Source organism: Lagopus leucura, unplaced genomic scaffold, assembly GCF_019238085.1.
Source record: "Lagopus leucura isolate 7727_CA_CO unplaced genomic scaffold, USGS_WTPT01 Super-Scaffold_100002, whole genome shotgun sequence".
In the NCBI taxonomy this organism is placed as follows: domain Eukaryota; kingdom Metazoa; phylum Chordata; class Aves; order Galliformes; family Phasianidae; genus Lagopus; species Lagopus leucura.
In genome coordinates, this window is record NW_024962263.1 from 44786747 (window position 1) to 44799891 (window position 13145).

At 38.4% G+C, this 13145-nt stretch overlaps 1 protein-coding gene across 1 annotated transcript; it reads right to left on the reverse strand.

Annotated features, from left to right (window-relative positions):
- Window positions 1-637: 637 nt before the first annotated feature.
- CLUL1 (clusterin like 1) lies at window positions 638-9584 on the reverse strand. The gene is made up of 7 exons (XM_042870058.1): window positions 9482-9584; window positions 8108-8256; window positions 6366-6533; window positions 4416-4860; window positions 3404-3541; window positions 1960-2174; window positions 638-805 (listed from the first exon to the last, which is right to left on the reverse strand). The coding sequence occupies exons 1-7, from the start codon at window positions 9582-9584 to the stop codon at window positions 638-640; spliced, it is 1386 nt and encodes a 461-aa protein (XP_042725992.1).
- Window positions 9585-13145: the final 3561 nt, after the last annotated feature.

Here is a 13145-nt window from a genome sequence, read left to right on the forward strand (position 1 = left end):
TATTTAGAAGGCCATGGGAAAGATCTTTCTGTGAACACTCCTGCAAGTCAAATTGCAGATTCTGTTAGCAGCGTTAACACTGTTACACTGAGTAGAGCACTGATAACGTGAAAATTTTATGGCAAAACAGCTCTTTCAAATTATGATGTTGATTCAACATTGCAGCCCATTCTTTGTCAAAAATAATATGGAACATGCTATTAAACGCAACCTAAAATTAAAAGAGAAAAAAAGATGAGCAGTGGTAATTCCATTTTATACTTGATTAACGAATGCAAAAACATGCTATCTGATGCCAAAGCTCCGGATTGTGGTTGTGAGGCAATTCTCTTCTGATGGAATATGTCATTAAATTACCTCATCCCAGATGTTACTTAAAGATTGAGGGTTTTCAGAGTTAAATAAGTGAAGTCTTTTAATATCATAATGTCTGTGTTTTGCAGGCTAGAACACTGAGCATTTATTTTTGTTTTCTGTAACACTTGTGTTTGTCTTTCAATCAAAGTGTTGTTTCCAAAGAGACAGTCTTGAATATAGCATGACAGAATCCTGTTCCAACTAATGTTTATTGCAATGTAAACGTCTCTTATGAAGAGCTGCATTCTCTGTGAAGCGAGAGAGAAAATGAACTTACCACTTAAAAATTCTGCTTATATAGTTGCAGTGCTTTTCCAGCTATGTATTCAATGAATTCTGCACTCTTTGGGTCTAAGTGGGGAGGAACTTTAATGGTGAAAGTAGGTGAAGTCAAAATATTCACATCTACCACGGTTTCATTTGTACCAGAAACATCTCCAGGTACCACCTTGAAGAGAGCAAATCAGTACATTAGCACTACAAATAGCTGTGTGCTTTCAGTTTTGTTTATGGTTACTTTCATATTTAGTAAGGGAAAATTAAATAGAAAAGTATTTTGATCTTGTCTACCTTCTTTAAATTACTTTCTTATGAAAAGACAGTGGATGCCTCGAATTTATGCCAAAGACTATTGTAAGTGGTGGGAAGATGTGATATGGCACTGCAAGACCAGTTTAAGAATTGCAAGTTAATACTTAAACCATAAACTACATTTATAAAAAGCTTCTGATCATGTACTGAAAACCTGTGTGTGAATTGTTCTCACTGATTTCAAGAGGTTTGCTTGACTGAAGTTATGCATTCCTATGTGTTTTTCTAAACCAGACTTAGTTCTGTAGCTTTATTTTCCTGAGCAGATAGCTTAGACTTGGTTGGGAAAGTGTGCTTAAATATTGCCTGTTCCCTTGTTCCTGATCTTGTGTTTTGTTTTGTTTTATTTTGTGGATTTTCATAAAGGTCTTGTAGTAATAGTAGTACACTGGATTTCTGAGTTGAAAGGGAGAACAGAATTTGTCCCCGGCCCAGTAAAATCAATTTAATTTACTTTGGATGTCTTCATGTGGGTGAGATGTAGATAATCATGATGTACTTCAAGTCATATTGACAGCTGCTACTTATGATATGCAGCTTCCACTGCAATAACCTGCATAGCATTTGCTTTCTTTGAGCTTTGTGATATATAGGTACAGACACAGACACGTAGCTATATATTCAGCGATCCAGGAAGGATGCATTGCTGGCTAGTACAGTGACATTTATCCAGGAAGGTAATTGCAGGCCTGTCAAAGCTGCTAGTGTCAATTTACTCTTCTCAGCAATTATTTGGGTTAGCCTGTCAGCCATCCACCTGACTAAAAGGATTTAGAGGAAAATAGTTTCTAATCTCTGGAGATTCAGCTTACTGAAGGATTATTAAGCTCATGGAGGGATTATTAATACATTATTAATGTATATTCAAGATGAGATGATTAGGGACTGTATCTTGTAAAACCAAAACTTACATGTATATGAACATCCACACTCCTCAAGAACACACCTATGAGCAAGGCTTAGATGGAAGACAGTACTGTGCAATAGGTCCCCTTAGTAGGTAACCCTTACCTTGACTATATTGAAAATATTTTCTGGTCCGATGGTCATATTGGATAACTCAGACACCCACCCAAATCTTTCTTTCATTTTGTTCAGCAAGTAGGAAGTGTCTTCTGTATGACGCTGAACCATCTGGAGAATCTGCTCGTACTGCTCACCAGAGAGATTAACCAGCTTAAAGGCTTCATCAAACTTCACGTGCAGTTCAGGAACATTTGGGCAATCTGTTTAAAAACACCAGCCAATGTGAAGCTTATAAGAAAACAAGATGTCTTGTACTTGCTTTTCTCTATATGAAGTACAGAAATATAGGAAAACTACAAAAAAAAATCTAGCAATGGGGCATATTTCTGAGTTCATGTTTAAGCTATGCTAAACAAAACAAACAAATTCTTGCTGACCTATTTTGGTAGGTTTTGTTTAGGCTTACAATGACTGAATGGATTAATTATCCTATTTGCTGTATTACAACTTGCTAAGTTCTTTAAGGTTGGTACCATGCTGCTTGGCAATAGATCTTCAAGCATGCTGAAGAATCATAGAATAGCTTGGGTTGGAAGGGATCCCAAAGTTCATCGGTTCCAAACCCCTGCCACAGGCAGGGATACCTCCCACTAAATTGGGCACTAGATCGGGTTGCTCATGGCCCCACACAACCTGGCCTTAAACACCTCCAGGGATGGGATGCCCACAACCTCTCTGGGCAGTCCATTTCTGCATCTCACCACCCTCTCAGTGAAAATTTTCCTCCTGAAATCTGATGTCAATTTACCCTCTTTTATTTTAAAACCATTCCCCTTTGTCCCACACTGTTATGTGTAATACACAACTGTGGACAAAAGGATATTTTAGTGAGTTGGAAATGGTCCAACACTCTTTTCAAAATGTCACTGGATGATTAACATCTGCCACACTGGAGATATTCTGATATCTCAGTTTAAGCGTTTTCTGTGACTTTTAAGATATAAATAACTCTGGATAAGCCGTAATGTTATGCTACAGCAGGAGTCCTGAGAGTATTTCTAGGTATTGCAGTCTGAATTTTTTCCAGCTGCCCATGTTGTCTGCAGGAGAAACCAGCATCAGGAATGTTGACTTCTCCTCGCTTTCTGCTCGGTGCTTCTGCACCAGGCAGGATCAATTGCTGCCTCACCTCTTGCTCTGCTGGAGAATGGCAACTCTAGCAATGTCCATAGGTATTTTGTTATAGAGTATACAACTTTGGATCTCCATCAGTATGCTAACAACTGAGTTATACTGACACTGTGTGGAGACAGCAGGGAAAGGTAATTGAAATCTTCTGGACGTTTTGAATTTATAATCACAGCCAAAATTCTGTGACTGAATGTTAATTCCATAAATACGGAAAGAGCACAGTAGAAGGTGACAGCCTGAAGGTGTACAAACCAGTGGCCAACACGCTGCAGAAATACATCAAGAAATATCTATTTACCATGCAAAAGATTGTCTTGACATTTCTGACATCTCTCATGAAACTGTGTGCATCCAGAGGAATTCTCTCGAAGCTCTTTGCACAGAGTCCTTTGGCGTCCTGACACAATTTTCGAGAACATGCCACCCCTGTCAGAACCTAGGATGAAATTACAGTACTTTTAGACTGTCATTAAGTTGAACATCCTGACAAATACATGTTTGTTACTTAATATGTGTGCCAAGCAAAATATAGGAGTTAAACTTCCAAAAGCAGAGGTTGGGAGAAGATGCAAACCACGTTTTCTTCCAAAGAATTCATGTCACTGTATAATTCCCTTATAAATGGTAGTGCATTCCCCATTGACAGCCAATTATTTTTTATTTCTATTTTAATTAATAAGATAGGAAAGATAAAACTTATTTGCATTCTAGATGTTGACTGAGGGTTGTCTCCCCCGTTGAGAATTGTCACCTGATACTAAAGTTATGCCCAGAATTTTCCTGGTTACTGGAAAATCACTTGGCTGGTTTGTATGTGACTGGTACATGACATTGCTGCAGGAGCTTTAGGCAAGACTTGCGGCTGTCAGGCAAGGGCAGGGATACGCTGTGACATCTCATAGAATTTTTAGAGCTGGAGACATGTCAGTATGATATGATATACAAGTCTTCCTGACAAATGCTAATATCAGACCTATCAGTCAATCTTTTGAAGACCTGCATCTGCTATGAATTCAGGAACTCCTGAGAAACTCCTGCAGACACTTAGAGTAATGCCATGGAAATCAGACTGTGTAGGACACCCAAGTCACACTGCAGTATTTCTATGAGTTTTACAGATGATTTTTACCTTTTAATTTAACCAATGAATTTATGCTTAACCCATACCTATTTAACCAAGTAAGCCCCCGGAGCTCCCATACAGCATGTAAAATTAATGCACCACAGACTGAACCACTAGCACTGGGTTAGCTGTCCTGAGAGGTTTGATGTCATTGACAGCGCAGCTGATTTTTATTTCCAACACTTGCCTTTGGCTTGTTCTGGCAAATCTCTTCTATTATCTCTGTATTCATCGAATACCTCAGTAATCACCTCACTGACACCTTCAAACACTGTCTTGCTGAAATCAAAGACTGTCTGCAGGAAGGCAGGTATACCCCAGTCTTTCTGTAAGCCGTCATTTCTGGTAGTGGCCTCGGGTAAAGCAGGCATGCTGGGGGATTCACTCAAATCCAGATCAGACATGAAATATGTTTGAAAGGATTGGTCAAATTCTTTTTGCATCTGCTTGAAAAACATGAAACTTCTGTCAAACACTGAGCCCATGTCTGATAACAGTTGGCTAAATAGATCTTCCATTTTTACTAGTTGAGTATCCTCTTTCTCAGGCTTTTCATTAGTCTGGATGTCTTTTCCTTGATCTTCATGAAAAGGGAAAATAAGTGGAGGTATTTTCCTCAAAAAATCTTCAACCTGCATATAAGAAAGAGATCAGCTGCTTGACAGTTTATAGAATCACAGAGTCATGGAATCACAGAATCAAAGAATCATAGAATCATAGCATCATAGAATGGCTTGGATTGGAAGGGACCTCAAGGATCATGAATCTCCAATCCCCCTACGGCAGGCAGGGCCTCTAACCTCCATATCTAATACTAGAGCAGACTGCCCAGTGCCCCATCCAACCTGCACTTGAACACCTCCAGGGACATGGCATCCACAGCCTCTCCAGGCTCCTCACCACTCTCTTGGTAAAGAACTTCCTCCTGACATCCAACCTAGATCTTCCCTCCCTCAATTTAAAACCATTTCCCCTTATCCTGCTGTTATCTACCCTTGTAAAGAGTTGATTCCCCTCCTGTTTATAGGCTCCCTTTAGGTACTGAAATGCTGCAGTGAGGTCACCCCTCAGCCTTCTCTTCTCCAGGCTGAACAAGCCCGGCTCCCTCAGCCTTATCAGTTTTTCTTCTCTCAGAGAAGTAGCTCTAAACTTTTTTTTCAAGTACCTCTAGAAACAAGGGACTCTTTCAATAACCAGAATCACAGCATATTCTCCAAAGAAATGTAAGATGCTAGTGAAAGTTCATTTAGTCTAAATCATTAGATACAAATCTGATCTGGAGAAAAATTGGTTCAGTCTGTTGAGGCTCAAAGTTAGTACTGGCTTCTGGGTTTTATCCAACAAACAGTTTGGACTTTATCTTGGAAACTTTTCTGTGGTAGTTTTGTGTCATGTAGAGAACAGAGGGCAATTGTTCTCACCGTGACCTATAAACGCCCTTGTGTCTCACCAATGGCCAAGTGCTCAAATTCCTCTGCAAACCGAAACCCATTAAAAGCAATAAAACAGTGTCTCTGAGTCCATGATTTGATGATGGAAGAGACTGAACAACAGTTCAGCTCTGGGAAGTTCCTATTCCCTACACCTCAGCTGCTCATCCCTGCTTCATGCTGTGACGCAGTGCCTTTGACTGAGCAGGTGCAGTGCTGTGTGGAGCCACGCTTTATGGCATTAGAAAGTTGGTAAGGGTTAAGAAACACCGTGCCAAATACATGTGTACATGTATACCTGTACACTGAGCTCACAGAGGAAGTTATCAATAGTGTCAAAGACAGTAACAGTTCATAACATAAATAATTCATGCATTATTTTTTGCAAACAGCTATTGAGCATTGCAGTGCAACTCCTACTGTGAGATACATCACTGTATATCTGGTGAGACTCCACAGGAGGGGAATGATCAGTGTCCATGGTGTGACAACAGGATGCCCCAGAACTTGTTTTAGCTCTGTGTTTAATGAATGTAATTTACTATAGTCTGTGCCTGGTTACTTCGCATTTCCAGACCTTCCAAATTAAATCAGTTTTAGTAAGTTGATGTCACTGACAGACTGGCCACTGCAAACATAAGCTGTGCTCTCTCTAAAACTGTTGGGTAAATTCAAGAACACTTGCCAGATACAAAATTTCTTCTTACCTTGCTTCTAAATGTTGATAAACCCTGTCTGCAAGTCGTATAGAATCGCATGCAGGTACTTTCTAAGCAAGATTCACATTCATCCCATAGATTTTTCAAAGATACTTGGCATTGTCTTTCTGCTTCTTCTAATCTTTCCTTTACTTCATCCATAAGTCGCAAGGCTTCCTGAATAAGAAAAAAGATTCTGCTGATTGCAGTTTTCAGGTTAATATTGTGAATGTTAATTCCAGAGCTGATTGCTCATTTTTGTTATTTAATCCTTCACTACTGGGGTAGGATGTTTTCTCAGCTGCAATCACATATGGAGGAACTGAAAATTGAAAAGCTTTTCCTTATGGAGTCTTCCTGATGTTGTTCTCTCAACAACATAGTGCAGCCTACATAACCAAACAGATCTCTGCGGCCTACCTGGATTGTTGAGGCTGTGAAAAAACCATGAGGCTTTCTGTGCAAAAAGCATTCAAGCTCTCACAAGGTCAGGAGTCAATGCAAGTCTTTTATCTCCACACTGAGTATTCATCTGTTCCCCAAACAGTCTTTTCTGTTACTCTGCTCTGTTCTGCAAGGGCCTGTGATACTTCACAAAGCGAGGTCCTTGCCATACATAAATTCCTTCTCTAATGCAGAAGTATTCAAAAGTACATAACTCCATCTTTTGGGGATTATTCTAATGGAAAGGCTGTAGGGAAGGGATTTCTTTCCTCTGCTGCAGAAGCATAAGTAACAATTGCAATAAGCATTTTAGAACAGATTGGGCAACGGAAAGACAGAAAACTTTTCAGTAAAAGTAGATTGCACATCATTAATTTCTTTCTCCCAGTGCAATATATTTTAACACTTTATGTTTCCAAACAATATTCCAAGTTGTTCCCAAGCATGGCAGAAACCTTTTAATTCATCAGTCGTGTTCCTTTCTGGCAGTATTTCATGAACAGAAAAGTCTCACAGAAAAGAAAACTTCTGTCAGAATGCCCTTGGTAGAGCTGGTAATTGTGATATTCATGGTCTGTGTTTAATTATTTCTGATCTTTCTAAATATACTTATTCAGGGTTTCATAAACTCTTACTGTGGGGATAAGTTCTGGGTAAATGAACTCATGCAGCAAGAACCAACAACAGACTGGATAATGGGAGTGTACCAGTGTACCTAAAGTTAACAAGTTACCATGTGCTTTTAGATTTGATAATATGAACAGTTCAAACTAATCTCCAAGCTGGGCCAAGATGGAATTTTCCTCTAAGTTCACTGGAACTAATAGTCAGTGCAGACTGAAAGCTTCAGTGAGAACTGGAGCCTTAGAATGCCATGTTCCTGCAAACACTCAAACTCTTTCTTAAGAAACTGCAAAAAGTAAAACAATGTTCACTTTTTCAGAAATGTGAATCAAGGCTAGAAAATGGTGTCTGTTGGCCCAGCTCCTGCTTCAGGGACAAAGGCAGTGAGAACTTTTATAAAGCTGCTGTAAGATTTTTCTTCTGCTAGGGAGGGAAAGCAGAAGCTGGGATTTCCCATTACTACTGGCTTTGCTATGTGATTGCTCCTCAGAGTGTACATACAGTGTGGTTTTCATTCTTCCCAGAAAAAGGGAGACTCCAAGGGAGTCTACACATACTCTATTTCTTCAAGAAGGTGCACTAAAATCTATGTACAACCTGCTTCATCTTGGATTAAAAATAGGTGCAACTTTAAGAACAAGCAAGCAAACAAACAGACAAATGAAAACAGATGCACTTGTTACCTGTTTTTCTTCACTGCTCTTCTTCAAAGTTTTCATCAGATCTATGTGCTTATCTTCATTTCTTTCCATCATAATTTTCATGTGCTTAATACCAATCAAAGCTTTCTTTACCTCTTCATCTACATATTTCTCCCCAACTTCAGATAAAGCTAAAAAACCCAAATTATATAGTGAGTTAATCCAATTTTAATACTAGCACAAATGACTATTCTCTAATGACACAGTGAAACAGCTTTATGTTTCCCTACAACTCATGGGGAAGTGAATGCTGAATGCAGAGCCAAGACAATTTCTATCAGATAAGAATCTGGCGCAGAGCCGTGTCCAGTGATTAGCTGTGTGCAGCTCAGTCTATGTATTTAGCTATCCCATTTCTGATCTCTGAATCCCAGAATAGTTGAGAATGGAAGGCAACCCTGGAGATCACAAAGTTCAACTCCTTGCTGAGAGAAGAGTTGATGAGAGCAGGGTCAAGGAGAGCAGGATGCTCAAGGCCTCAGCCTGGGTTTTGGGAATCTCCTAGGATTGCTCATCAGTTTCTTGGTGACATAACCTACATAGTTATTCTTAATCTGAAATCAATCAGTGACAGTTTCACATAACAGCTTGAAAATGTGGATTACAGGAGTCTTCAACCTACTTTCCTAAAATATAATCTCTAGACTTCCTGTGAGATAATGGCCGTAGAGTTTTGGTGAAAGGCAGGTTGTTCTTTACATTGGACCTTGAGTCTCTGCCTGAGTGCAAATCCCTTGTTCTCTTTGCAAAAGTGCTATGAATATTACTGAGGCTATAAAAACAACTAAAGTGCACATTACTTGCATGCACGTGTCATTCATGTCTTCTACTTTAGCCTTCTTCCTCTCTCCTAGCATTCTATTTGTCACAGAAATATTTTTAAAATACATTGAAGCTAAGGAATATTTCATGGCTGATCCTCCTGGGATTCTGACCTACACAATAAAGTCATGTTTCAAGGTGAGTATATGCATAACAGCTGGTTTTTTTCTTTATTAAGTCATTCTATTGCAATTATTTCTAATAACTACATTTTATAGCTTAGCATAATAAAATGCAAATCACGTGGTTTAATTGTTAGGTTTGATTTATACTCTAATGATCTATGATGGAGCAAATAACCTATTAAAACGTTGCAAACAGTTTCTATAAGGGAGGCTCTGTTAATCCCTCTAGTTTCTCATTTCAGATGTTATCTCCCAGTCACACACGTGGACTCTTTGCTTCCACAAAAGTCAGCCCATACTTAAAAACAGAACCTCTTGACTCCAGTGAGCGTGGAAGGCAAAGCAAACCAGAGCAAGCCTCAGTGGAGACCTGGGCCGGAAGGCTTCCAGCACACCTCTCCATACTTACTCTTCAGGTTTTCCCGGAGATTCATTTCCTCCTGCCTGGTTGGTGCACACTGGTGACCATTCAGCCATAGCAAGTGTATTATAAATAACCAAGAGGACTTCATGTTCTTTCTGTTAAAGAAGCAAGTTGAAACAGTTAAATGTAAACATCTTTATGGTGCTCAAATGCCTAGGTGCAGTTTTTACTAAGTAATACAATCCTGTTATTTTTTTCTCTAACTGTAACTTCTCAGATCTATAACATGCTCTTAAATGATACTCCTAGTGAAAACACATGAGTAAGAAGCTGACCTCATTCATTATGTTTCTATTAATAGATTAATTCTAAACAGGTCTAAATAGATTCATTCTACTGAGTTTACACAGCGGTGTAATAGAACTAGGACACAGATAAATAAAACTGCAGGCTTATAGAGCTCACTCTTTCTCTTTCCTACCTTTCAAAACATGCTCAGTACTGTAATAAAATCCTTTTACTCTTTTTATTGTTATTTCATGTTACAAGTGTTTCTATGCTGAACACTGCTGCCTGATTTAAATAGGGAAATTTCTAGAATGTTGTTCCCATCCGTATCTCCAAATATGCGTTGTCCTTCAGGATAATACTTAACATAGCAAAGGCAGTAATAGGTGTGCTAAGAAACTGGCAATTAGATCAGTCTTAAAAATAAACACATCAGAAATTAAAAGAAACTCCTGCAAAATAAGGGGAAGAAATGCCATTTATTTTATTTCCCTCCCAGAAACAGTTTAATGAGAAAGATTTGTTTTTTAGGAACCATTCAACTACACTTTGTAGTTTTCATCTCATTGAGTGAATACAGTGTTTAAGTGCCTTTTTGCTAGCCAGTGCAGCCTTCTTGAAGATGCATATAGCAGCTGCAAATGCATATGTAAATTAAAAGCCTGCATTTATTTATAGCCTGGATTTACTTATTTAGTCACTTGCACATTGTAAACTTACATTTATAGTGAAAGATCGATCAACTTTGCAAAGGAACAAACCCCCTACAAAAGATAAGTAAAAAACCAACATATTTACCATTAATACTGAAACACCTCTTCTGCAAAATTGCTGCCCGCGTCGGGAAGGGCTGGGGCTGTGCTCTGATCTAATTGCTGGGAGTGACAGGGATTTTGCCATGTTCGACTTATCTGATGACAAGGTATTTAATCCTATTAGTGGTACATTCTGTCATTAGGCTGGGGCGTATTTGTGCGTAAGGGACTTCATGCTCAGATGTGTGAGTAAAGCCACTAGGGGGAGCGCTGGATAGAATTACGTAATGAAACGCTGTATCTTGGTAGTCTTTTCGTCTTTCCAGATCTTTCATCATCTTGCCTTTTACCTTAGGAGGCATCTGCAGCTTATGTTCTTAGTGAAAATATTACAATTAGTATGGCTAAAAGTAGCTTCCAACATCTTCAGTGTAGTTTATTTTGCTATAAGAAAAACATTGGATTATGGAAAGGCCTTTTTCATATAACTTCTGAGGGTCCTTTTCTGAAGGAAATCAAAAGAATTGGGAAACCTAGGTGCAGGCTGTCATGCAAGTAGACTCAGAAATAAGATAAGCAAATTTTGGCATTTTGTACATCATTAAACTTGCTCACGTTTCAGGGTTTTGCCCTTCAGTGATTTTCTTCAGATAATCCATGTGTGTGAAATATGTCTGGGACCTGACCTGCGCAAAGTCTTAAGTGTTTTGAAATGAAATGCTTAAGTACTAGCAGATGCTTGATATAAAATATGTACAAGTATTGTTACCAGGTTATATCCCACCTGTGATGTTCACCAATATTACCCCAGTAAAGCAGAAGAGTAGACAGGGAATGTAGATGCCTACAGCTCATGCTCTGTAACATCAGTTTTAAAATAACCCCCCTTTTTTTAAATTTACCTCATAGTTCATAGGAGTCAGTTGATGACTGATGATCAAGATCCAACATGATTAGTTCTTCTTGGTCAGGAGGTGTATCAGGAAGAATGGATGACCAATTAGCACTTAATGGAAACTGGAAGTCCTCAGCTTGCATTACAAATTCCAATTGGAGCTATAGGAATTTGTCTCACTTTCTGAAAATGACGGGGAATATATATGAATTTATGGTTCACTGAAATGCTGCTGAATTCTTGAGCAAGATTCCATAGTACACAGAATCTTTCAAGATCCCTTTTGTGACAATACACAAAGGAACTTAGGAAATTTCAACCTGAGGACAAAATTATCCATAGCTAGTATGCCTGATAAAGTTAATCTTGAACTTAAATTTAACCTTTGAAATGCACTTTGGAACTCAACACTGTTCTTTAAATGTAATTGCAAGTAGTGATCACTCTGGAAATCTTTTCCAATTCATTTCAATTTTGAACTTAATTAAGCAGAAGTCTAAAAAAATAAAAATCAGGTTACATATCAAATATCCACTCTATTTTCTTTTAATGTTTTAAATCTGGTCTGCAATGAGTTGTCACGAATATCTACAATTTTAATGTTAGCTGATGTGTTCAGCTGTTTCCTCTTAATATTTTATTTTCCTCTAAATTTTAATGGATCAATCACCCATAGTGTGCCATTTCACCACAGTATGGTACTGACATGTTTGTTTTTTCACAATCAGATGATTTTCACAAGCAGATGATTCAGTGCTCACTGCTGTGGTTGCAGATTATGAGGTAGCCTTGTAACAGCTCTCGTACAGGAGACAATCTGAAGGAGCAAATGTTAGAAAGAATGTTTCTCTCCTGCCCAACTATTATTCCAATACACTTGTATTCTTACTGAAATTAATATGTATACATTGGAAAAAATAAGAAAATAACTTGAGAATGGATTTCAGGAAAAAATGGCTTTTTGCAAGACACTAATAAATTCAAACTGAATAATTGCAGTGATTCACATAGACACTAAACTTGAACCTAACTGAACTCTAGCAATGGAAATTGTAGCTGATTTCTGGAGTTTCCTTCTGTCCTACTGGATGACCTCCAAAAATGTATAACATTTTTTACAATGTACAGTGACTTCTCCCTTTTTTGTTGATCCATTCCACCTGGCAGGATTAAGAATCAAGAAATATGTTGAAATGGAATTTCCTGTGTTGTACTTCAGCTGTAGGGTTTTGTTCCAGTTATATATTTATACAATTATTTGCTGTTTGGAAGAGTTGTTTTCTACTATGTCTGAGACAGGCCAGTCATATAACGATCAGACTGAGAATATGTGGATGCACTTACAGACTCTATGAGTCATGCAGTGCTAAATCTCTTGATACTTTTATGAAATAGTCTCCAGTTGTACAAAATCTTAGCTAGTTTTTTTTTGTAAGCACACCACTAGGTCCACTGCTTTCCATTGAAATTAAATCTTAATGGAGGCCTATTGTCTAATTAAGTGGCTAATCTAAAGCAGGCTCAAAACTTTGTTAAAAGTTGGTGTGGTTTTTGAGGCTATAGAAATTCAAATTTTTGTTTTGTTTTGTTTTTAATCCTTTCCAGTTCTTCAGGAGCTCTTAAGTGCCTTCTATTTCCCTGTGTATTTCAGAGGTGATTGGAGTCCTCCTTCAGTTTGTACTCAGTCTGCCTTTGATCTTTACCTGAGTAGCCAAAGTTAGGATAAAAGGCCTTTGGAGAGAGGCAGTACCTGAGATGCTGTCAGTCATGC

Excerpts from the sequence above, each read along its gene's own strand:
- CLUL1 (XM_042870058.1), bottom strand. The coding sequence starts at position 9,584 with ATGAAGTCCTCTTGGTTATTTATAATACACTTGCTATGGCTGAATGGT. Across the intron at positions 4,861-6,365 it reads TATCAACATTTAGAAGCAAG|GTTGAAGATTTTTTGAGGAA; the intron begins GTAAGAAGAAAT and ends TCTTATATGCAG. Across the intron at positions 2,175-3,403 it reads TCAAGACAATCTTTTGCATG|ATTGCCCAAATGTTCCTGAA; the intron begins GTAAATAGATAT and ends GTTTTTAAACAG.